Genomic DNA, 24,719 nt, shown 5'->3' with positions numbered 1-24,719 from the left:
TTCGTCTTTTTTCTCGGTGCGTTTTCGCGTAATGTCAAAACTAACTAGTGGTGCCAGAAAACAATTTCCAAAATATGCGTGATGTTTAAAAATTTGTTTGAAACATATTTAAAATGGTTTATGCTTTTTACCTTTAATAACTACTGTTTTTTGTTGTAAAAATCAATTTAGTGTACCAAAAATTCTAGAAACGCGACATGCGTTTGTAGATAAGGATATGAAAAGTTAATAATATTAACATAATATTATTATGTGTGAGTTTTTGAAAAATCAGGACGGTCTCTGATAAATTAGGACACCTGGAGCCTCTGTGATTAGATGAATTTTTTACACAGAAGCAAAAGACACGTGTAATTATCTCATAAACTATAATGACATATTTTTACAATCTTGCTGTTCAATATTTCGTACGATTAAAATATTTCGAACGAGAAAAAAATTAAATGTATTTAGAATTTTCAACAAAAAATCAAGTTATTATTATCATAAAAAATCACTTCACAGCTTACTTCCACCGTGGCTTAAGTAATTACTTTCATAAATAATAATAAATCGACAACAAAAAATATGTGATATAGGAACGAGAATTCCGATAATTTTATGGTTTCGAAAGTTAGTGGAAATAATAAGCTAGATAGTTCGATTAGTGGACTTTTTATGAAAATAATGGAGCTTTGATCGAAATTCGATCTAATGAAAATTCAATAACAATCCAAATATTTCCAATCGTACACGGATTGTAAACTGTATTTATAACACAAACTATCAATTCTTGTGCTGTAGAACGATTCAGATTCAACTTGGGGTCTTCACAAAATTAACGGCATTAACGATGTACGAAAGGTTTCACGAGTCGGAGTTTATTGGTCCCGGAGGGTCTACTTGATACATTTCGCAAAACATTGGATCCTTTTCGACCAAAATACGCTCCAACAGCTCATGCGGTGAATGTTTCCGACCCAGCAGAACAAATTGCCTGGTGTTGTCTTCGTCTTTACCGTAGCTTCGCGTCTTCAGCTGCAACTGCAGAGCCATGCTGTAATCAAAATTTTAACGGTAAAGATATTTTCAGCGAAAGGAAAGGCAAAATACAAAGGTACCTGTGGAAAAGAGCCCGTTCTTCCTTGGTGAACTCGCTGCTAAAAACCATATCGTAATCGAGACCGCTATCTCGGAAGTTTCGCATAATTTGTCGGTAAAAATTTATATCGATATTGTAGCTCTGATTGCGAGTATCGATTTTTCCTGTTTTTTGTTGAGATCCTTGGCCAGGTTTTTCGGCCGGGGTGCCACCGCCTAATCCTTGCCGCCCGATTCTGATCTGGCAGTTGACGGGATCGATTATTCCTTCATTTTTGGAGCCCAACGATCCTCCGCTCCAACCCAATTTTTGCAACATTTTAAATCCCAAATTGCTTTTGTCGATCTTGTTCTCACTGAAATCGTTTACAATTTTTCGACCATGGTGATCGACCGTTTGGTCGACAGATTTTCGCTCCACACTACTGCTGGACATCTGAACCGAGTTTCTGTTTCGCTGAAAAACGGAATAGTTTTTGTAAGATAAATCTCTTAGTTAAATATCTATGTTGTTTCTTACTTTTATTTTATAACAGTGATTATGCATTTCTTTGAAAAACTCGGTTTTGACGTTCTTTTTTGCGGATTTTTCACCATCGCCGAAAGCTTTGGCTAGTAAAAAATGTCCGCATTTGATTTGAGCCTCGACCTTTCCCTGATTTTGAACCACGACTATTTCAAGTTTAGTGTTTCCGGTATTGTTGAACAGTTTGTTAAATTCAATTTGCGTTTGTTCAAAATTATCGTTCATCAACACAAGGTTTTTGTATACGTCGTCCAAGCTACGAATAGGGAGCACTGGTTGAAAGCGCTTTGAGCTGGCCGCCTGAAATTTAATTGGCCCTTTAGCCTCCTTCGTAACCTGATCGCCTGGACCTTTCCGTTGTACTTTGGAAGCCGCGGCATCCGAAGCAGATACGAATGTTCGCTGCAATTTGTTACGCCTCGAATTGCGATATTCATCCGCGACGCCATCGGAAAGCTCTTTGAGGCGCGCCATCGTCTCAACCGGATATCGGCACCGTAGCAGTTCCACGTTGACAAAGACCTGAGCCAAGCATACTAGCTCATCCTCCGGTATCCAGTTCTGGTGCCGTTCCATGAAGCTACGACGTAGCTCCCAATGTTCCTCTGGTTCGTACTGGGTTCGATAGGATTCAATATTCCAATCTGTGTTTGCCTGCTGTTCCGGGATCACTTGCTCGCCTAGACAAAGCTTCTTGTCCTGCTGGTTTGCGGCCACCGGTTGTTTCGCTTTTCGTTTCCCCATTTTGGTGCCTCTCTGATTTTACTGATTTTCAGGCTATCGTCCGTCACTCAGTGGAATCACTTCTTCTTCTTCTTCTTCTTTCTGTTCGGAGCTGGGTGCTCCTATTGGAGGGCTAGTGTCTTGACTATATGCCCTACGGTTCTAAGCGTTTTTGCTGGTTTCAGAGATTTAATTTGGCTTCTTTTTCGAATTTGCAAAGTTCCTTGAAGTAGTTGATGTTTTTGGAGTTAAAAAACTCGACGAGGTTTTGAAATTTGTTGTTAAAGTTGAATGTTGCTCGTAGTGTCTTGAGTTTTGGGCAGTGCAGGAGGAGGTGTTCACTGGTTTCTGGCGAGAGACATAAATCGCATTTGTCTTCGTCGATGATTTTCATCTTATGTTTCCAGTAAGGTGAATAATCGTGTCCAGACTTGAGGCGGTTCAGCAGTCTCACTTCGATGTTAGTCAGCTTTACATTATAATACCAAGGGCGTTCTTTTAAACAGTCTTGAATTTGGTAGAAGGTCTTACCTTTGCCTTCTTCGTTAGCGTAGTTTCGGTACCAATTGTTGGCAGTTTGAAGTTGAATTTGCTTAACTCTCCAGAATCACAAATTATAAAAATATACCACAAATTTTTAAGAAAAATTCCAAAGTAAACAAGCAGAAGCGTCCCGACCGTCCCGACGCGAGCTTTCTCGAAATGCAGAGTTGCCAATATTACGCACGAAGTACCAAAAGTCACTTTTACGTTCATATTTTTTTCTCTGTGTGCCTGCTGGAAAATATCAAAACGATCAAAACAAAGTGAGTAGCTTTTGGTAATCAATTTTTATAATCAGCACCAAACATTTCAGGCCGATTCTAGATCTTGGATGTCTTTCAAATTATCCACACGCTGGAGCAAGCGTGGATTAAAAAAGTGCAGTAAATGTGGTACCGACAATGGGCAGCGTTCGGTGTCTTGCAAAAATCCTCTTTAGGTGTGTTCAACAGAACTCAATCGAAATCAATTGAAATGGATTGACAGTTGATCAGCTGTTTTTCCAATTGACTTCGATCGATTTCTATCAGGCTGTTGAATGAACAGCCAGACACCAATACAAATGCGCTCAGTTTGTTTTCATTTTTTATTCGGCTGCGCGCTTCAAGCATTCGTCCACAAATTTTGCGGACAGCAAACGCTGAGGCTGAGATGCGTCGTCGTGATCGCGCAACCGGAATTCATCTAGACAATCGGGAACTTTTCTCCGAAAAATATGACGATGACGATTATATGCCCCAAGCCAAGTGGCTGAGAAAGCTGCTGAAGGAGTGGCGGAAAACTTGGAAGATACCAAGGGCCAAGGGGCAAAGCATGAAGGAATGGGTTTCTATGTTGGGTTCACGTACCTAAATCGCTAACCGATTTAACAGCAAGGGCCAGTATGCCTACCGCGATAAAGTCCGACGGATGTGCGAACAGAACAAATCGAGTTTTGTTTTTGCTTATCCGGATTTGGCAAACAACCAACATGTTTTGGCATATTTTCTTCCAGAAACACCTTTTCAAATATTGAAAATTAATGATAAAGTTGCTAGGGAAATGATATTGAGCACCTAATATTAAACATGATATTAAGAAATAAAATTCGAGGGATTTATTTAAAATTTATTTGGCATATCATATATTTCACAGATAAATTCTTCTTTTTTATTCGGTGATCCTGTTTCTGGGTGAATTTTCAGCAAGCAGTTGCAGCAACTGATTTGATTGACACCACACCACTAACACTGTGCCACCGGCACAGCACCACCGACACTACATCATCAGTTGCTGCAGCAAGCACACCGACTGATGCGACCAACGCAGCAACACCGCACCGACCGATGCTATCAGCACCATACCACCCAACACGAACCACACCAACACGGACTGCCTGCAGCAACTGATTCGACAGACATCACATTGCCCGCCTTGCACCACTGCCCTGTCACAGATCCACTGGCACAACACCATCGACGCTGCACCGGTTGATTCCACTATAACTTGCACTGCACGACTCACATCACACCAAAAATTAAAAACAAATTGAATCAGCTGTTTTTTGACAGTAAACAACTATATTTGTGTTAGTGCGATAGAAACCGATAGAAACGAATCCTGCTCTCGAGCTTGATCGATTTCGATTGGTTTCGATCGATTCCGACTGGCTTCATTGAACGTCAGTTGGATTAGTTTCGATCATAACATTGGCTGAGTGAACAACAATTTACCAATCGAAATCGATTGAAACCGATTTCAATTGGCTGTTGAACAGAGCTTTTGTGGACAAATCTTGAACACAGCAGCTGCGGCATCGAAAGCAAAAACGAACACAAATCAGCAGCATTTCTCAGCGATACGAATACTCAATGGAAGCATGGGCTTTTCGGCTGAGTTGTACAGCGTCCGAAAAGTGGGTGGTTACAAACCGCTGCGAGGATTTGTTGAAATTCGCGATTGCACGGACAACGCCGAGGAACACATTTTACAACTGAAAACGGGCATCTGCTACGTGGAATGCAGGCCTCATATGGATCCTAATGGCGCGATTTGTCAGCACGTTCGAGCAGCCTCTGAGTCGGTAGAAACAGCTGAACCCTTAGCCATTCAATGGTCAGCGTTAGAACTGCTTGATATTTCTGCTGAGATCCGAGCCACTATTTGGAAGCAGCAGGAATCTTGCCAGGGCGCAGCTCAGCTGGTACAGAAGGTGTCTTCGGACACGTTTGTGGTGAAGTGTGAAGACGAAGTTCATCAACCGATTCCTTATTGTCACGTGCAGTTGAAACCGCCATCTAGGTAATGTTTGCTCAAAGTTCAACGTTTTCAAATATGTAGACATTTTTTTAAAAACTTTTGAATTAAAAATAAAAATTATTATTTTTCAGCATCAGCTACGATTGCCAAATACTCAATACCTACGATGGATCGTTGTCTTGTTACCATGCGTTTGTTGTTGCAGCCGCGGTTTTGAGCTCTTCTAAATATCGATCCACATTTGAACCCATCGTTAAACATCTGCTCTTGCCAGAGAAAACTCTAAATGCGAGCTCAAAAATTGAACCAGTTGGTTTGTCGGCTCTGTCATTGTCGACTAGTAATTTTCAGATTAATTCCGACGTAACGGGAGCGAACACATCTTGCAATCTTCAAATGGTTGATTGTAATTTCAGTTTTGAAATAGAAGAACCTACATCGCTAGTCATAAACGAGACAGAGCCAGGCGCTGTTTGTCCCTCGCCGATCATCGAATTGATCAATAGCACCGAAACGAGTTCTTCGGTCACGGAAGCTTTCGCAGCTCAGTACGATGACGACAATCTGCAGCTGATGGACTGCCAGATTGAACTGATGGATCAATTCAACCTGACGGATAGGATCGATTTTTGCCCCTCGGATATCGAGCTCAGTGACGATAATCTGGTATTTCCGGCCGACGAAGAAATCGGACTGGTTCTGCAAATTAATGACCCAAGTTCCAGCTCCAATGGCGTCCCAGCAAAGAAGAAATCTAAGCTAATTGATGTCACCACGAAAAAGGCTGCTCTGCGGGAATCTAGTCGGGTTGCCAAGGAGAAATTCACGAAAGGAAGCTACAACGTGCGGAAGTTAATGAAAATTCTCGAGTCTAATGGAGTTGTTTTCAATCGACTGCAAAAGTTAGAAGCGGTCACAGTTGATACGTCTGGCGCACCATCGTTTGAAGCAAAGTACTGCAATTTGAGCTTTAATCTATGGTTAGAATCTGTTATAGAACAGGTAAATTGATAAATTGCCGATCGAATTCCTTTTCGTTTTAAAGATAAAAAATATTTCTTCTAAGCTTAACTCCGTGATAACGTATCAGGGAAACGGTCGACCAGAAGTCCAAACTTTCAGTGTACATGAGGTAAGCATATTTAAAGTAAGTATATAACGTTTTTCTATAGGTCGGCCTCTTCTAAGGCCGAAGTTTCTTCGAGTCGAGACTTTCAACCTTCAGATAATAGGTATTGGCTGGATTTACTATTCTCAAAGCCGATGAATTCCTTCTAAAAAACAAGAATAATAACAGGCAGATTGATTTAAAAATCTGTCTACTCCAGGACTTCTTTCAATGTCTGCGAGCGAGGTTCTCCGTTGGTCACTACAACCGGGCACCTGACCATAGCTTCGAAATAGCCGAGATTGGTCCAACTCGTGGGCTCACCTGCCATGTCTTCAAATTCAGTTGTTACAAAAGTCTTCGCAACGTGCTGAAAACTCATAAGGTAGGTACCTACATATTTTTTTAAATTGATTTTTCTAAGCTCATTTTTCAATGTTCACCATTCCCTACAGATTTCGTTGCAATTCGAGAAAAGTTTTTGCAAAACGAGAGATGGAACCTTTGAGGAAATTGATTCGACTCGCTCGCAATCGCTTTCCGAAGAAGGACTGTCGATAAAGCCTTTCGAATATAAAACTTACATTAAAATGGGATGCTACAAAATGGATCCCAACCAAGAGACGCATTATTTTGTAATAGAATGGATAGCAGGAGTGTTACCGAAGAGTCGATTTGGCGAGATGCGAATAAACTTTCGTTACGGGCATAAGGAGAACAACCTGTACGTGACAGCACCGGAAACGAAATTCCAGCAGGAAGTTTCGGCATTGAATGACGCAATCAGCTGAGTTATTTACACATCAAAAGGTTGGCTACTGATGGAATGTGTAAAATGTACATTTAAAAATAATTTTAACGAGCGGTTACATAATACATAAATATTTGCAATATAAAATGAACAATAGTCTCTAACGCTGAGAGTCTCTATTAATATAATAGGAAATATACGAGTAACATCTAGCTAAGCGGTACAGTACAAGCCTATTCGGGATTTGGCTGTATTCGGAACCGGATCGTTTCGTCCAAAAGTTTCCGCCACTGGGTACGGTAAGTGGATTTGTTTGCCGCTCGGAAGAGCTTACACTTCGCAGTTCCGCTGATGTCTGAGTACAGAAAGTAGTAGGTTGACGCCACAAGTAGTTCTTGGTTGAAGTTTTTCAGGGACCATTCAAATACGTTCAGTACGCAGTCATCGTTCAGAAGCGTTTTCACAATGTTTTGGACTGAACGTTCGACCACTGGCAGTAGGTATTTTTGCGACAAACTGAGAGCATCCAAACTAGCTTCTATTCTTTTCGGTGGTGGAGCCATTCCCGTTAGCTTGTTTACAGTTTGCAGTCTTATCAGGTAGAAAAAGTATTTCAACCCATCGACGGTGATGTCTTCCTGTAGGTGAACTTCGTTCTTCTTCGATTCGATAAAATTGTTACCGTCAAACATCCGCTGAAAAACGTCGCTGCCCTGGATAAGCAGAGCCTTGCTTACCACAACGCTTTCTATATTGCCACCGGCACCGTTCACCTTAAAAGTTACCTTTTCCTCGGTCTCGCTGTCGTCACATATAGTCAACGTGTTGTCAAATTCTTTGGCTTCCAGAGTTTCGCTGGGAGTACCGGTGTCTTCTTCTTCACCGCAAATGTTAAGATTCTGTGCCATCGTCGTCAAACCCGAACAGGCGGCCGCACTCAAACGAATGTCGTAGAAATCAGCCCTCGTTTCGTCCTGCTCGTCCAGAATGATGTCCAGCACTGTATCAAGAATTTTCATATCGTACAGCAGTTTGTGCAGCAGTTTCGGATCCTTGACAACGAACGTCACGATGATGGCGACCTGCAGCTGCAGCGATCGGTCCCCGGTGCGCAGGATGTGAGCAATCTCTCCTTGGCCGTAGCCAGTTTCGCTGATATTGCCGAACAGGCACATCAGCTCGTTACATGCCGATTTCATCTGGAAGAAAGTATGTGTAGATTAAAATATTTATTAAAACTACTGCTCGCTACTAGCAAGATAAAGGCAATTGTTTCCTAAATTTTAAATATGATATACCTCATCACAACTCCAGCAACGGGAATGGGTGCTGAAGGGCGTCTTGTAGTCGTGCAGTAAGAACACGAAATTTTGCTTCAACAGTGGCAGGAAATGGTCTACATGTTTAATAATGTTGGCAATGATCTGAAATGCTCTGCCACGGGGCTTTTTGGTTATCTTGCTGATCTTGAGCAATGTTTTCAGGGTACCGGAATGTACGAACTCCAGCCCACGGTGCGATTTCGAAATCGACCACAGCAGCGTTAGGATCGGTTGCATTGGATTTTTTTCGAACGCTTTTGACGATACTATTTCCAGCTCGATGTCGTGTATTTCGTTATCGTCTATGGTGTCGTCGAAGCTGCACTGGCTTTTCAACCGACCTTCGATCCTGGAAACCTGAGCATCGTCAGCGTCATCTCGATCCATTTCGGTAGCGATTGATTCACCAGGAAGGTATGTGTTGGAATTGTCATCATGAAGAAAAGCTAGAATGTCAAATTCGGACGACTTGGCATCTTCCGTGGTATCTTCGTTGACTTCTAGCGTCGGTTGTGACCTTTCAATGGGTGCCCTTGATGCGATTGCTTCTTCGGGTTCTGCTTCAGTGTCGCTGCAAACGGGTGAATAAATATCATTGTCGTCAAAGTCATCTTCGATATTCTCTTCGCTTCTGGCTGGACTCGACGATGAGCTAGATGGGTTCCTATAGCTATTACTGCAGTAACCACTACTGCCACTCTCCGGAGACTCTGGTATCGAACAGTATGGATCCAGTTTTGCCATCTTCGATTGTCGATAGTAATTCGAGCCCTTGAAGTTGAACAATTCATCGCTACGCTTTAAGTTCGCCTTCTGGCTGCTGGATTTCCGTTTCGAGTAGATACTGGTATTCATGGTTTCTTCATCGTCGTGTTTGATATGATTGGCTTGTTTATCGGCGATTATGTCGTCTAAAACTGCCACCAAAAAGCTTACCAGTCCATTACTTAGTAAAATATCGTAACTCAAGCTGTCGAACCGATACTGATAGAGAGCGTACAGGATCATACTCAAATCACGTTTGTCTTGACACTGTTTGGCGACCTTCATAAGCGTTTTCAATGCACCACTTCGTCGGATGTGTCCTCGATTGCAAGCTTCCTTGGCTAGCAAACAAATAACACTGGTACAGTATCGTTTCTCGGAATCATCTGATGAAAATAGAACATAAGATTTCAAGAGTTTTTTTTTAAGCAAATGAGAAAACTTACCCAAATCGGCATACATCATCAGATCTGACGCCATGGTTATAACATCACACGACGTTAGCTTATCGATAGCATATGGATTCGATGCTAGATTGAACACCACCTTCAGTGCTAGTGCCCGATATTTACTGCTTTCTGAGCAGAGGAATACCAAACATTTAATACCACTGCCTGTTTCGTCGAATATTTCCTGAGCTACCTGGGCATTGGCAGTGGTGGTCACGATCTGTAAACACTTGAGCACTCCGATGAACAACTCGACGGTTTCTTTTGCTTCCGGCATCTTGAAATCCTGCGAATCTTTCCATCGATAGCTCTTGATCAGTTGATAGCCGACGATGTCGCACAGGTGACTTCCCTCCATGTGTTTGACGATGTTTTTGAACTTTTCCTTTGTGACCGTTCGATCCGGAGCATGCATTCGTTTGATAACCACGCGTTCGGTTTCGTCCCCGAGTTCAGCCTCCTCTGCCTCTTCGGCACCGTCCAGCTTAGTTTCGTTCCTTGCGAACTTGACCAATAAACTGACTATACGCTTGATGCATCCCTGATTGGTCATCAGGTTGCGGATTGCTTTCTCGTTCCACAGCTGTCGAATGGCACGGATAGCCATTATCAGCACGGCAGTATTATCTGACTCGGTAAGAATGGAGCTCAGTGCGTAGGCAGTGTTGTTACAATCTTTTCCTAGAGCGTAGCTCACGGCCGGGAACTGAGCCAAATTACCCAACAGACGACAACCCCGACATTGGATGGCCGGATTGGGAATATTGGAGATAATGGAAATCAGCGGGGTCAAAACTCCCTGTTCGAAAGCCTGCAAAAGAATATACTTTGTTGAACAGAAAGCGATTTCATCCTTCATAAAGCCAGTTTTTAAAAAAATGTACTTTGTCGAAGACTCCAACTAACATTTTAATAGAAATTAACTTCAGAACTGTAGTTTGTCTTCCAGATTCTTAACGGAAATAAGAACCACTGATCACGATCCAGCGAAGAACTAAACCTTTTAAGCGAGACACACTTCTCAGACCCCCATCAATGATTTTGATTGCAACATCATAGACTGACGTTCCATGGTTTTTTTCTACTCTTTTCTTTTTCCAATGATGATGAAACTCAATGAATGAAAATCAATCAGCTAGGGACAAAAATATTGTTCCAAAATGATAAAATACCTGTTTCGCGCAATCCTTCCGCATGCAGCAATTTCCCAGGATGCTCAGGACCACCTCCAGCACTTTCTCGTAGGGCTTGGCCAGCCATCCGACCAGCAGCTTGATCCCATTCAGGGCGATAAAGTGTTGCGTTCCCGTTTCGGTTTCGATGATCTCGGTGCGAATTTTTACTAGTTTCCGGTAGGCCGTGGACTTGTCCTGGGATTTCCGCAGCTCCTCCAGCACACTGGCTACCTGCGCTCGGTTCATCGTGGACAATTAACCTCCGGGAACAACGATTTTCATCCGAAAAATGCGTAAATATTCCGTGCACCGAAATGAACCACAACTTTTTTTTCTGCTACTGTCAAAGTTCGATTATGGTGGTCGCCGTACGATGGCAGTAGATTCGGCATCTATTCCAGACTCGATCCAAGTATTCTGACTTGGTTTGTGTTTTCGGAGAATCGTAGAAGCCAGGAGGTTGTCTTCGATATATGAATCGATATTCAACAATGTTCATATGCTATGAAAAGTGTAACCGGTTATTGAAGTTCCTAGTAATTAGAAAATCTAGTTTCAGGCGTTTAGCTATTTGTTGGATTGGATATGGGTATGAAGTTTGCTTTGAAAAAAGTCAGTTACCTCGTTCTTGGTCCCACAACTTGGTTTACTGCAACATTTTTTTATTTTTCGACAAAAAATGAGCACTTTTTGAAAAGATTTGTAACCGTTTATGATAAAAATTCAAAGCTATTAGAATAGTAAGCACTGATCTAATTATCAGCAATCTTAGCAATCTTAGAAATGTAACTAGGCGTAACCAATCAATAAAATTTTCACTCTTGTTTGAACTCTCTTAAAAGCAAGTCACATTAATTCCTTGCGCCCCACATCTGCTAATAGGTTATGGGCCTATTCTGAAAAGTTTTTCAACAAGATTCAGCAAGAAGTAACCAAATCGAAATGGCTTCAAGCAATTCCTCAAGCGCAGCTGGAAACAACGCAGTCCAGAATTCGGCGAGTTTTCCTGGCATCGAACGCCTGATTGGTCGCGAAAATTGGGCAACCTGGAAGTTTGCTGTCCAAACGTTCCTGGAGCTCGAAGACCTGTGGTGTGCCGTAAAACCGAACCAGAAGGAGGACGGAACGTTAGAGGCTGTCGATTTCGCGAAGGATCGCCGAGCAAGAGCCAAGATTATTTTGCTTCTTGACCCAATCAACTACGTGCATGTCCAAAATGCACCAACGGCCCGGGAAGTTTGGGTTCAGCTGGAAAAAGCCTTCGAGGATTCTGGATTGTATCGCCGAGTGACCCTTATCCACAAGCTCATCAAGACCGAACTTTCTTCGTGTGGATCAATGGCCGAATACGTCAACCAGATCATTTCCACCGCCCACCAGCTCAACGGAATCGGTTTCGTCCTGTCGCAAGAATGGATCGTAACATTTCTTCTGGCCGGCCTGCCCGAAGACTATCGTCCGATGATAATGGCATTGGAAAATTCTGGTATCCCCGTGACTGGCGACGTGATCAAAACGAAACTTCTCCAGGAAACTCAAACCCCAACAGCGAACACAGCGTTGACCGCTAGCAAGAAAGCAGTAAATAGTGTTCCTGTTAAGAAGAAGAACGAGAATCCGAAGGGTCCCAGGTGCCGGAAATGTTCGAAATACGGACACATCGCTAAGGAGTGCCGATCAGCGCGAAAGGAAAACGCATTTTGTTCTGTCCTTTCCACGTTTTCCTCGGCAAACGACGACGATTGGTTCTTCGACTCGGGAGCCAGTGTACACATGACCAAACAACGGAATTGGCTCCAAAATTTGAAACCGTCGGATGGAACTGTGGTAGCAGCGAACGGTGGTTGTATGAAGATTGTTGCAACTGGTGAAGCAATTTTGCAACCGACGTCCAAGGCAGGTCCAATTCCCGTGAGCGACGTCCAATTTCTACCTGAACTTTCTGCAAATCTGCTATCAGTCAATCAGATTGTAAAGAAAGGTCACACTGTGGTTTTCAAGAACACTGGATGTCAAGTCATCAACCAGTGCGGCGATGTTATTGCAACCGGAAGTCACAACGATGATTTATTCAAGCTGGAACAACGGAAGCAGGAAACCGGAAGCACGTTATCCTGCGCAGCCGCTGCTAGTCTTGATATTTGGCATCGGAGACTAGGTCATCTCAATATTCAAGGCGTACGCAAGTTGGTGACCTCTTTGGCAAATGGCGTCAAAATTACTGACGAAATCTTTGAGGACTGCAAGATTTGTCCGATGGGTAAGCAGTGTCGGAACCCATTCAGCAAACAGGGAAGCCGAGCGACCGAGATTCTGGAACTGGTACACACAGACATCTGCGGTCCAATGGAGGTCAAGTCCCTAGGTGGCGCTCGTTATTACATCGTGTTCGTCGACGACAAGAGCCGCCGGATGTGGACATACTTCCTGAAGTCCAAATCGGAAACCGAAGTCACTGGAATTTTCAAGCAATTCCACGTCATGGCTGAACGACAATCTGGAAAGAAGCTGAAGGTAATTAGATCTGATAATGGACTTGAATTTACCAACGCAGGCTTCCAGGATTATCTGAGGACACATGGCATACGGCATCAACGAACGACTGCGTACACTCCGGAGCAGAATGGCATGGCCGAACGAGCAAACCGGTCCCTGGTTGAGCGAGCGCGCTGCATGCTGTTTGAAGCAGGATTGAGCAAACCGTTTTGGGGTGAGGCCGTGTCAACCGCAGCCTATTTGATGAACCGGTCTCCAACGAAAGGTCACGATGTCACTCCAGAAGAAGCCTGGTCGGGAAAGAAGCCGGATCTTTCACTACTTCGCATCTTTGGTACAACGGCGATGATGCACATTCCCAAGCAAACTAGAAAGAAGTTTGATCCCAAGTCGGTCGAATGTGTGTTAGTTGGGTTCGACGAAAACACGAAGGGCTATCGTCTGTACAACTCCAAATCCAGGTCGATAGTGGTCAGTCGAGAGGTCCAATTCATCAACGAAGCGAAAAGTGATCGCAAGCCGCCATCTCAGGAAGTACGAAAAACAACGGTTATTCATCTGGATCCAGAAGAGAGTATTCCGTTGTCCCCTATTCAAGAAGTTGGTCCTACTCCTCAAGCCGATGATGACGAAGAGGACGATTTCAACACGGACTACGACACAGCTGCTGGTTCCGAGGATTCATTAGTTGAAAGTGATTCCTCCAATGAAACTGTAACTGACGTGACCGTGCTCCCACCGCGACAATCTTCAAATCCGTCTTGGTCACAGACGTTGAGGCGCAGCGGTCGGGAGCACAGACTTCCAGGCAAGTATAGTGAATTTGTCCTACCGAGCAAAGGTTTGCCGTTTCACAATCCTCCACAGATAGCTGATGGTGAAGGACCTTCCAACGAATGCCCCGATTCGTTCAGTGGTGTGGCAACATCCATCGAGGTGGCGATACCTACAGACGACCCGGTGACGCATCAAGAGGCTTTATCCCGCGATGATTCCGATCGCTGGAAGAAGGCGATGGTCGAGTAATACGAGGCCCTGATGAGCAACAACACCTGGACGTTGACGGATCTCCCGGAAGGTCGGAAGGCGATCAAATGCAAGTGGATCTTCAAGACGAAACACGATGCAGGCGGGAACATCGACCGTTACAAGGCGAGGTTGGTTATAAAGGGCTACTCGCAGCGAAAGGGGGTGGATTATGACGAAACATATTCTCCTGTTGTCCGTCATAGTTCGCTCCGGTACCTCTTTGCCCTGGCTGCCAAACACAACCTCGACGTTGACCAAATGGACGCCATCACCGCTTTCCTGCAAGGCGAGATGGAGGAGGAGATTTATATGGAGCAGCCCCCCTGCTTCCAAGACTCAAGCCGAACGAAGGTGTGTCGCTTGAACAAAGCGCTCTATGGCCTGAAACAATCCAGCCGGATTTGGAACATCAAGCTAGACGCAGCTTTGAAGAAGATGGATCTGAAGGCTTCAGGGTACGATCGATGTCTCTATCACCGGATAAAAGATGGCAAAATTCTCTTTGTTGCTATCTATGTGGATGACCTCATCATTTTTAGCAACGACAATAAAACTAAAAATGAGCTCAAAAAGAAACTAAGCAGCGTTTTCCACATGAAGGATCTCGGGCCAGCAAAAAGTTGTCTTGGTATCAGAGTTACACGAACCAAAGACTCCGTGATGCTGGACCAGGAAGCATATATTGGAACTGTACTCAAACGTTTCAATATGAACGATGCGAAGCCTGCAACGACCCCGATGAACAGCGGAGAGAAGCTGACCAAGGAACCAACACCGAAACCCGAAGAAGCGGAGCAGCTGAAGAAAATCCCTTATCAGGAAGCCGTTGGAAGCCTGATGTACCTCGCACAGTGTACCCGACCGGACATCCTGTTTGCCGTCAACAAGCTGAGCAGATTCAACACCAATCCCTCTCTCAAACACTGGGAGGCCGTTAAACATCTGCTGAGGTACCTGAAGGGAACTGCAGAATACAAGCTGCGGTATACGAGGCAAGGCGAATCGAAACTCATCGGTTACTCCGACGCAGATTGGGCGGCAGATCTCGACGATAGGAAATCCACAAGCGGATACATTTTCCTATTACAAGGCGGAGCCGTGTCCTGGTGCTGCAAGCGTCAAACTACGGTGGCACTTTCGACCTGCGAAGCCGAATATATGGCACTTTCAGCTGCCGTACAAGAAGCCTGTTGGTGGTCCGGACTTCTGTCTCAGTTCGATCAGCCGGAAGCAATCGAGCTGAGATGCGACAACCAGAGCACCATTTGCATCGCAAAAAATGCTGGATACACACCTCGGACGAAGCACATCGATATCCGGCACCATTTCATCCGAGACGTGCTGGATCGCAAAACTGTGGCGTTGTCGTTCGTGAGCACTGATCAACAAGTTGCTGACGGATTGACAAAACCCCTGCAGCGGATCAAATTGGAGCGGAATCGAATCAAGATGGGTATCCTGAAAATATCAAAATGAATAGATCAGCTTAAGGAGGAGTATTAGAATAGTAAGCACTGATCTAATTATCAGCAATCTTAGCAATCTTAGAAATGTAACTAGGCGTAACCAATCAATAAAATTTTCACTCTTGTTTGAACTCTCTTAAAAGCAAGTCACATTAATTCCTTGCGCCCCACATCTGCTAATAAAAGCTTTTGTTTCTTAGATAATGCATGCTTAGTTTGGTGAAACTTGTAAACTAATCCAATGCAAAACTCTCTCAACAACTTAAAAAAAGTTTTTAGAATGGTCTTTCCAATGAAACAAAATTTGATGCCTGCTCACTGGTCGGTGATTTGATCAGATCAATTTGACATTTGAGCGCCTTTTTTGTTTTTTTTTCTTCGGTTTTCTACCGCTGGACCTCGTTACTTGATTTTTTTTTAAATCGTTGTGTATGTATTTTTTTTTTTTTGTAAATTCTTTATTTGAAACGGCTCATACCTTTAGGCTTTAAGGAGCCAAACTCATTTTGTTTGATTACAATTGTGTGCTTATTGTTGTATTCCGGGACGTAACGGATACAAACATAATAAAAACGCGCACGATTAACAATTTAAAACATACTTTTAATAACGAGTTAAAAACATGACGATACTCGATTCTAGTGTTGGATACAATGAATATATTAATAACGTGTTGTTGTTGTTTGTTGCTATCCGCTGATTCGCATCGATCGGCTGACAGACAAGCTGCCAGCAGTGAGCCCAGCGGGTTTCTTCATAGGGTGTTTCACGCCCTAACATCTCCTCCCTTAATACAGCTGGTACGGATCAAACCGGATCGGCGGTCTTCTAGTCCGAGAAGATCGACGAGGCAATTGTACAGCTGTTTGCTCGATGGCTGATTGAAACTCAACTGTATCAGAAGAGCTTGATGGTGAGGTAGTAGAAGACGTTGAGGGCAATGGTGACATCGGTGGGATATCTGGAGACTGTCTTGGATCTCGCACAACAGTGTTCGGTGTAGAAGTTGGCAGCGAAGCTGAACGACCATGCGCTGTTGATGGTGGGCTGGATTGCGCAGAGGTTGAGGCCCGTATCGAAGGTTCTGGCAAGTTCCAGGCGTCCAGCAGAATGGTTAACGGAAGTTGCGATGGTTTTGGAGAATTCATTGGCCCACTTGGAGTACGATTACGAAGCTGGTTTAAGTGGGATCGCACGAGCTTACCGTTCTCCAGACGCACGTTGAACATGACGTTTCCGATTCGTTCGACAATCGTTCCAGGTGTCCAGTGCCATTGGTTTCTTGAAAACACCTTCGCGTAAACCGGGTCATGGCTCTGGAAGCTTCGGTTGAGTTCAGCTGGTGGATTTTCGCTGTGAACTGATGGGCGAAGTAGATCCAAGGATGTTCGAATTGGCCTGCAGAACATAGCTTCGCTTGGCGACTTCCCTTCAGGCGTCGCTGGATTGGGTGTGCTTCTGTAGGTCAGCAAAAAGGTACACAACGCTTCGCTTATCGGTACCGAACTTCTCCCCTCTCGAATTTTTCGAATGGCCCGTTTGAAGGTGTCCACAAATCGTTCAGCTTGGCCGTTCGATTGTGGGTGGAAAGGTGCCGTGGTGAGGTGCTGTATGCCGTTTTCAGCGCAGAAGGTTTGGAACAAAGCGCTGCAAAACTGGGGCCCGTTGTCGCTCACCAAAGTTGTCGGCATTCCAAAACGAGCGAAGAGATCTCGGAGAATGTTGATTGTAGCTGTGCTTGTGGTGCTGCTTGTTCGAACGATCTCAGGCCACTTGGTGAAGGAATCGATCACAAGCAGGAAGTAATCTCCTTCGATTGGTCCAGCATAGTCAATGTGCACTCGTTCCCATGGCTTGGTGGATTTGGGCCACAGCGAAGGTGCAGAGTGTGGTGGAGATTTCGCTGTCAGTGCACAGTGTCGGCAAGCCTGGACGTAGCTGGAGATTTCGTTGTCAACATTCGGCCAATACACGTATGAACGAGCGATGGCTTTCATACGCTGAGTGCCAGGGTGGCCACGATGAAGCTGGTCGAGACAGCGCTTGCGGAATGGAGCTGGGATGGCCAACCGTTCCCCGAAAAGTATGCAACCGTCGACAATCGTGAGGGATTCTCTTCGGTCGTAAAAGCGCTTGAGCTCAGGAATGGAGAGAGCTTTTGGATCGGGCCAACCATCTTGCAAAAAGCGGTAGACCTTCTTCATGACCAGATCGGTTTGCGTGGCTTGTTGAATGTCGCTAAAAGTAAGGGGAAGTGCATTAAGAGAATCGGAAGCAACTGACCTCAGGTGATCCTCGAGAACCAAAGAAGCGATCACATAATCCTCGTCGGGCTTTGTATGGTGTTTGATCAGCCGGGAAAGTACATCGGCGTCCCCAAACTTCGCTGTCGGCACATGTTCGATGGAGAAATCGTACAGGAGCAGCATCAGTGCCCATCGTTGCAGGCGATTCGATGTGTAGACCGGAATGCCCTTTTTAGACCCAAAAATCCGCAACAGAGGGGCATGATCGGTCTTCAGGAGGAAGTGGCGACCAAATATCATTTTGTGGAATTTGGTCGTTGCAAAAATGATGGCTAATCCTTCTCTGTCAGGCTGGCTATAATTTTTCTCCGCTGGTGTAAGCGCTCTGGCTGCATGCTGGATGACTTTCACAGAACCGTCCGGAAATCGGTGACTAATAGTAGCCCCAACTCCGACTGAAGAAGCGTCCGCCGAGACGACTATGTCGAGCCTCGGGTTGTAGTGGGTAAGCAGAAGATTTGAAGTAAGAATCTCCTTGAACTTGGTGAACGATTCTTGGCATGCAGGGGTCCAATTGAACTTAGCTCCAGCTTTCAAGAGCTCATCCAGCGGGAACCGAAGTGTCCTCATGTTGGGCACGAACTTGCCATAGTAGTTTATGGCTCCGAGGAACGAACGGACTCCGGACACGTCAACTGGAGCGGGCATCTCGTTGATGGCTTGCACTTTGGCTGGATCTGGACGTAGACCATGGCGATCTAGCAGATACCCCAAGTATTTGATTTGAGGCTGGACGAAAGTGCATTTCTCCGGGCGCAATGTAAATCCGAAGTCGCGAATCCGCTTGAAAAGCGCTTCGAGATTGGCTAGGTGTTCCTCTTCGGTTTCGCCTCCGACAACAACGTCGTCGAGGTACCCAGAAGTGCAGCTGAGACCAGCTGTCATGGTGTCAATCAGCTGCTGAAAAGCTCCGGGTGCTGTTTTGATGCCAGGCGAAAGGCGATTGTACCGGTATAACCCGCGATGCGTGTTGATGGTAAGCAGGTTCCGGCTATCCTCATCAACCTCGACCTGTAGAAAGGCATCGGAGAGATCGATTTGGCTAAAGACGGTACAATTGGACAGTTTCGTGAAAATGTCTTCAGGGAGCGGAAGCGGGTACTGGTGGGGTTGCAAGGCTTCGTTCAACCCGGTGGAATAGTCTCCACAAATCCGTATTGACCCGTTGGATTTCCGCACGACCACGATCGGAGCTGCCCAGTTGGAGAAATCAACCGGTGAAATGATGCCTGCGCGCTCAAGCCGATCGAGCTCATCGTCGACGGTACCTAGCATTGCGTAAGCCACTGGACGCTTGGGCCGGAAAACTGGCTGGACATCGGGTTTCAGTTCCAGCTTTACTTTGGTTTTGCTGCACAATCCTAGGGCACTCCTGAAGACGGTCGGGTAAGCTGCTTTTAGTGATTCCAACGATGTAGATGGTTTGGTAATCTGGTTACAGAACGATGAGATAGGCACTGACCAGAAACCAAATGAATCAAGCAGATCGATGCCGAGCAGATTGAGCGCTTTGTCGACTACGTAGAAAGTTCCACGGCGATGCTGACCATTGACACTGACGTCACATTCAAACTTAAACAGGAGCTGGAGAGGGGCACCAGAAGCAGTAGATGCTTTTTCTAGTGCGGGGGTGGTGGATGGCTTGCCGATTTTCTCCCACACACGCTTCGACACGACGCTGATGTCGGATCCAGTGTCTAACTGGAGTTTCACTTCAGCACTGTTTAGTTTCGCCTGCACAAAACGCCGCTTTCGTTGCACTGTGTTCACACTTAGTGTTCTTGCCCGAAAAGTGTTAGTTTTTCTTTTTCGATAGGGCTTTTCACTTTTTGAGGTCGCACAATAACCTTCTCGGTGTCCACTTTTTCCGCAATCACTACACTTGTGGTCCTTGTAAGGGCACTCACGAGTGTAGTGCATTGCACCGCACTTCCAACACGGGGATGGGGGAATGTTTTTGTTTGCACTTTTTGATTTCACTGTTTTCTTCGGAGGTGTTTGAGAAGTCTGCTGCCGATGATTACTCCGCTTCACAAACTGCACCGCTGATCCGGACGTTCCTTCAATCATGGCTGTGTCTTTTTTCAAGCACAACAGCCGCTGGCAATCCTCGGATAGTTGCTCCAGGGTAACGTCGCTCCGATCTTCTATTTTCGCAAGCAGTCTAGTGCGCACCTCAGCATCACATTCCGTTTTCAAGCCGCAAACAAATAACAAGCACTTGAACTGCTCTTCCGTCAGTTTACTCAGTTCAAAATCGACACAACTCTTGTTTACGCGGCAAGAAAACGTTATATAATCCTCGGTGGACTTTTTTGCGATCTGCATGCACCGATACCGCTTGCTGATGAGGGATTCCGTGGCACCAAATAGTATCCCCAGCTTTCTTACGGTGTCTTCAAACAGGAAATCTTTCGGTTGTCTGGGTAGTATGAAGTTTACATACCTCTCATGCTCAGCAGCACCCAGCTTCCGGAGGAGTAAACGAACTTTCGCTTCACTATCGAGCCGGGAAGCGTCTTGCTCGAAGAGGTCGTTGTACCTCGCATACCAGGCCGCGAAAGTGATATTCTGGTCCGGATCGTATCGAAACTCCTTTATGTGGTGCGAAAGTGAATCGAGTATCACTTCGGGATTGGATGGCACCTGAATGTTTATCGATGACATTGTGCGGATAAACATTTCTTGTTGCTGCCGCATAAACTCCTGCTGCTGGTTCAACATTTGGGTTGTGAACGCTTGCTGCTGCTGGAGGAGCTGGGTGAGGAGCGCATCGGATGCTGAGAGCTGATGAGGTGATGACTGCTGCGAAAAAATGCCTTCGGTCGCGGGGGAGTCTTGCATACGAGACTGCTGCTGCTGCTGCCCGAGGAACTGCGTTGCGAGTCCCGGATTCGGTAGCTGCTGACCGAATTGTGTAGCACGAAGAAAATTCGGCTGCATTCCGGCTGGTTGGAGCTGCTGTCCAATGGGAAAACCGTTGTTGGTTCCACTAGCACCAGCGGGTCGATCCGGAGTGAGGTTACGTTCACCCGAATCCATCTCACTCGTCTCGCACCGACGTCGTTTTCGCGTGGGTGACGTAATTTCGCGATCGAACACAGCGGATGTCGCGAATAATTACGACCGACTCGTCGCCACTGTTGTATTCCGGGACGTAACGGATACAAACATAATAAAAACGCGCACGATTAACAATTTAAAACATACTTTTAATAACGAGTTAAAAACATGACGATACTCGATTCTAGTGTTGGATACAATGAATATATTAATAACGTGTTGTTGTTGTTTGTTGCTATCCGCTGATTCGCATCGATCGGCTGACAGACAAGCTGCCAGCAGTGAGCCCAGCGGGTTTCTTCATAGGGTGTTTCACGCCCTAACACTTATGTCTAGATCACTTTTTTAAGAAAAGATAGAAGATAGATAGGGAAATGTGAAAATAAAAAGAATTATAGACGAAGATCAATATAGCTTTTAGGAAAAGATATATTTCGAACATGTAGTCCAAATCTATCACAGCCAGCACATCTCTCACTGGAACATAGGGTGGTTTTCCTCGGGCCCTTAGGGAGTCTATTAAATTCGTTCTAGCGACAAGATGGACCTCGCACGACCAAACAATATGCTCGATGTCATGGTAACCTTGGCCGCAACCACATAGATTGCTGCCAGCAATATCAAAACGATAGAGTACCGCGTCTAAGGAACAATGATTGGACATGAGACGGGAAAATATACGAATAAAATCCCGACTCAAGTTCAATCTATTGAACCATGGTTTAAGGCTTACCTTTGGGATAATCGAGTGGAACCACCGACCCTTGTCATCCTCGTCCCATTTGCGCTGCCAGTTGACAAGAGAGTTTTTTCGAACTATAAAGTAAAATTCGTTGAAGGCGATTTCACGTTGATACGTGTCGCCTTCCATCGCTCCCACCTTTGCCAGAGAGTCTGCCTTCTCATTGCCCACTATCGAGCAATGAGAGGGAACCCAAACAAAGGTGATGGTAAAGCGACGTTTTGATAAAGCACTCAAATTATTTCGTATCTTCTCGAGGAAGTACGGCGAGTGCTTTCCCGGTTTTATCGAATGGATTGCTTCAACAGAACTCAGACTATCCGTTACAATATAGAAGTGTCCATCTGGCCGTGATGCGATACTGTCCAAAGCCCAGTGAATAGCTGCTAACATCGTTGTGTATGTAATCAAACAGAAGATTTCAGATTGCAATATTTGATTCTAAATCTAAAAATCTTTCTCTAAACCTAACCTTCAACCTTCAATGAAAAAAATAAGAAAAAAGTTATGTTCATAATCAAAAAATAGAACGTTTGAACGCTCCTTTTTCAGTAATTTACCAGCTAGCTGTCATTCTTGCCAAAAAAAATTAAAAATAATTTAAGATCGGATTCCTCAATGTTAACCCTTCGTTTCATAAAGTTACAAATTTGCAACAATTAACTAAAACTGTTCTACACTCAGAAAAATACTATTATGTATGCCATAAGATTCTCTTATGAAGTGGCGCCATAAGAAAAATTAATGAAATTCATAAGATTGTCTTATGACGCGAATGAATTCTGAAGATGAACGCCTACTTCAATGAGAGGTTGTTGCTTTTCATAAGAGATTCTTATGGAAACAGTAAATCACTTTCTAATAAGAAAAATTCTCGATATTTCATGCTGAAAACATTCGCTTTATTGTTTGCCAAATTTGTTTAAAATTAAATCCTTCATGGTCACCATCAGCAGCGCATCAACAGACGGCTCCATCAAAGTTTTTTTTTTGCCGCATCTTACTCTTCGACTTTTCTTTTTTGCCGATCAGCTTGCAGAAAAGTAAACAAATAATGTATTTTAGTTAACTAATATATTCAACGTTCACACCAAAAACATCAAATCGAACTTACCATTCCGGAGATAACAATAACATTTAACATTGAAGGAAAACTATAATAACTATGTACTGGCGATTGCTTCGTACTGTTAGTTGATGAAAATAAAACTGATGCTATGAATGAATGTGTTCATCATTTTTTCACAATGCCGTTTCTTCTATTTTTCATAAGAACATCGTATGAAAATTGAAAGAATTTCATAAGACTCTTATGAAAAATTAGTTTGGACGCAAAAAAGTGGTTCATAAGATATATCTTATGAAATTTATAATAAGATTTCCTCTGAGTGTAAGCTTCACATTTAGCTAAAAAGTCAATTTTTTTCGATGGGAATAATATTTCTAACTTCAAGATCACGTTCAATTAAAAAAAATTACTTTCAGTGTTTAAAGGTACAAAAAAAAACCAATTTGAATCTGAAAAATATGGAATGTGGAAAAAGCCTTATTTTTCAAATTTTTGGCCTAGTGTAATTCATATTGAGAATTTTTTTTCGACTCAAAAAAAATATTTTCGTATTCCCACTAAAGTAATTTACATATTTAACAAAATTTGAGAATTTTTTTTGTTTTTTCTCTGATATAATGGGGTTTCAATAATTGTTGCAAATTTGCAACATCATGCAACGGTAGTACCCTAGCTAGTTATACACTCAGAGGAAATCTTATTATAAATTTCATAAGATACATCTTATGAACCACTTTTTTGCGTCCAAACTAATTTTTCATAAGAGTCTTATGAAATTCTTTCAATTTTCATACGATGTTCTTATGAAAAATAGAAGAAACGGCATTGTGAAAAAATGATGAACACATTCATTCATAGCATCAGTTTTTTTTCATCATCTACGATCAGTACGAAGCAATCGCCAGTTCATAGTTATTATAGTTTTCCTTCAATGTTAAATGTTATTGTTATCTCCGGAATGGTAAGTTCGATTTGATGTTTTTGATGTGAACGTTGAATATATTAGTAAACTAAAATACATTATTTGTTTACTTTTCAGCAAGCTGATCGTCAAAAAACGAAAGGTCGAGGATTAGTATGCGGCAAAAAAAAACTTTGATGGAGCCGTCTGTTGATGCGCTGCTGATGGTGACAATGAAGGATTTAATTTTAAACGAATTTGGCAAACAATAAAGTGAATGTTTTTAGCATGAAATATCGAGAATTTTTCTTATTAGAAAGTGATTTACTGTTTCCATAAGAATCTCTTATGAAAAGCAACAACCTCTCATTGAAGTAGGCGTTCATCTTCAGAATTCATTCGCGTCATAAGACAATCTTATGAATTTCATTAATTTTTCTTATGGCGCCACTTCATAAGAGAATCTTATGGCATACATAATAGTATTTTTCTGAGTGTATGGGTTCCATCCCAGACTCTGCCATAAACTGTAGAACGAATTATTCACAGCGTAACAACTGTCCAATTGAGGTATAATTGGATGAGCGTGAAAAATTTTTTGGCGCCAAATCATCGCGTCTCACATATTAGCATAAATTTGATAGTTCATGCCTGTATTATACACAACAAGATGAATCACCCATATGTGCAACACTGGTGTTCATCTTGTTCATTGCGAAAACATGGCTGCCTTCGACCATTTTGTCAGATTCAGAAAAATCAGGACTCGCGGCGGCCATATTTGTTAGATTCAAAATCAAGCAGGGTTTCCAAAAATGATTGTTAGCAAATTTGAGAAAATTATAATTCGGAAAAAATGTATATCATCAAGAAATAATTCGTGAACCATCTTTGTTTCAATGTAAACCAATTTAACAAGAAAATAATGCACAATAAGAATTTGATTTTCTAGGAAAAATATTATGAA

At 43.6% G+C, this 24,719-nt stretch overlaps 4 protein-coding genes across 5 annotated transcripts; 1 reads left to right on the top strand and 3 right to left on the bottom strand.

The window, feature by feature from the left end:
- Positions 1-719: 719 nt before the first annotated feature.
- LOC129740315 (uncharacterized) lies at positions 720-3,039 on the bottom strand. Its single transcript, XM_055731952.1, has 3 exons — positions 1,601-3,039; positions 1,101-1,537; positions 720-1,036 (listed from the first exon to the last, which is right to left on the bottom strand). Exons 1-3 carry the CDS (start codon positions 2,348-2,350, stop codon positions 847-849), a joined length of 1,377 nt encoding a protein of 458 aa, XP_055587927.1. The 5' UTR covers positions 2,351-3,039; the 3' UTR covers positions 720-846.
- On the top strand, positions 2,783-7,128 carry LOC129740313 (uncharacterized protein C2orf42 homolog). Of its 2 annotated transcripts, none has more exons than XM_055731950.1 (6): positions 2,783-3,135; positions 4,007-5,152; positions 5,242-6,112; positions 6,177-6,242; positions 6,439-6,603; positions 6,674-7,128. In XM_055731950.1, exons 2-6 carry the CDS (start codon positions 4,731-4,733, stop codon positions 7,007-7,009), a joined length of 1,860 nt encoding a protein of 619 aa, XP_055587925.1. In that variant the 5' UTR covers positions 2,783-3,135; positions 4,007-4,730; the 3' UTR covers positions 7,010-7,128. The 2 variants fall into 2 exon arrangements, with proteins under 2 accessions (XP_055587925.1, XP_055587926.1); XM_055731951.1 differs by having other exon boundaries at positions 3,121-3,135; positions 4,057-5,152.
- Positions 7,011-11,015, bottom strand: LOC129740312 (uncharacterized). The gene is made up of 4 exons (XM_055731949.1): positions 10,678-11,015; positions 9,503-10,316; positions 8,268-9,442; positions 7,011-8,168 (listed from the first exon to the last, which is right to left on the bottom strand). The coding sequence occupies exons 1-4, from the start codon at positions 10,924-10,926 to the stop codon at positions 7,203-7,205; spliced, it is 3,204 nt and encodes a 1,067-aa protein (XP_055587924.1). The 5' UTR covers positions 10,927-11,015; the 3' UTR covers positions 7,011-7,202.
- Positions 11,016-16,459: 5,444 nt separating this feature from the next.
- Positions 16,460-21,019, bottom strand: LOC129737981 (uncharacterized protein K02A2.6-like). Its single transcript, XM_055729155.1, has one exon. The coding sequence runs from the start codon at positions 21,017-21,019 to the stop codon at positions 16,460-16,462; it is 4,560 nt and encodes a 1,519-aa protein (XP_055585130.1).
- Between the last annotated feature and the right edge of the window lie 3,700 nt (positions 21,020-24,719).

This window comes from Uranotaenia lowii, chromosome 1 (genome assembly GCF_029784155.1).
Source record: "Uranotaenia lowii strain MFRU-FL chromosome 1, ASM2978415v1, whole genome shotgun sequence".
Classification (NCBI taxonomy): Eukaryota; Metazoa; Arthropoda; class Insecta; order Diptera; family Culicidae; genus Uranotaenia; species Uranotaenia lowii.
Note: the sequence above shows the minus strand (reverse complement) of the source record. Positions and strands in the feature narration are given on the sequence as shown.

Coding starts and splice junctions, on each gene's coding strand:
- LOC129737981 (XM_055729155.1), bottom strand. CDS start 21,019: ATGGATTCGGGTGAACGTAACCTCACTCCGGATCGACCCGCTGGTGCT.
- LOC129740313 (XM_055731950.1), top strand. CDS start 4,731: ATGGGCTTTTCGGCTGAGTTGTACAGCGTCCGAAAAGTGGGTGGTTAC. Junction 5,153..5,241: donor CAGTTGAAACCGCCATCTAG/GTAATGTTTGCT, acceptor ATTATTTTTCAG/CATCAGCTACGATTGCCAAA. Junction 6,604..6,673: donor ACGTGCTGAAAACTCATAAG/GTAGGTACCTAC, acceptor CATTCCCTACAG/ATTTCGTTGCAATTCGAGAA.
- LOC129740312 (XM_055731949.1), bottom strand. CDS start 10,926: ATGAACCGAGCGCAGGTAGCCAGTGTGCTGGAGGAGCTGCGGAAATCC. Junction 9,443..9,502: donor GATGATGTATGCCGATTTGG/GTAAGTTTTCTC, acceptor TATTTTCATCAG/ATGATTCCGAGAAACGATAC. Junction 8,169..8,267: donor GTTGCTGGAGTTGTGATGAG/GTATATCATATT, acceptor ACTTTCTTCCAG/ATGAAATCGGCATGTAACGA.
- LOC129740315 (XM_055731952.1), bottom strand. CDS start 2,350: ATGGGGAAACGAAAAGCGAAACAACCGGTGGCCGCAAACCAGCAGGAC. Junction 1,538..1,600: donor ATCACTGTTATAAAATAAAA/GTAAGAAACAAC, acceptor TCCGTTTTTCAG/CGAAACAGAAACTCGGTTCA. Junction 1,037..1,100: donor GAACGGGCTCTTTTCCACAG/GTACCTTTGTAT, acceptor TTTTGATTACAG/CATGGCTCTGCAGTTGCAGC.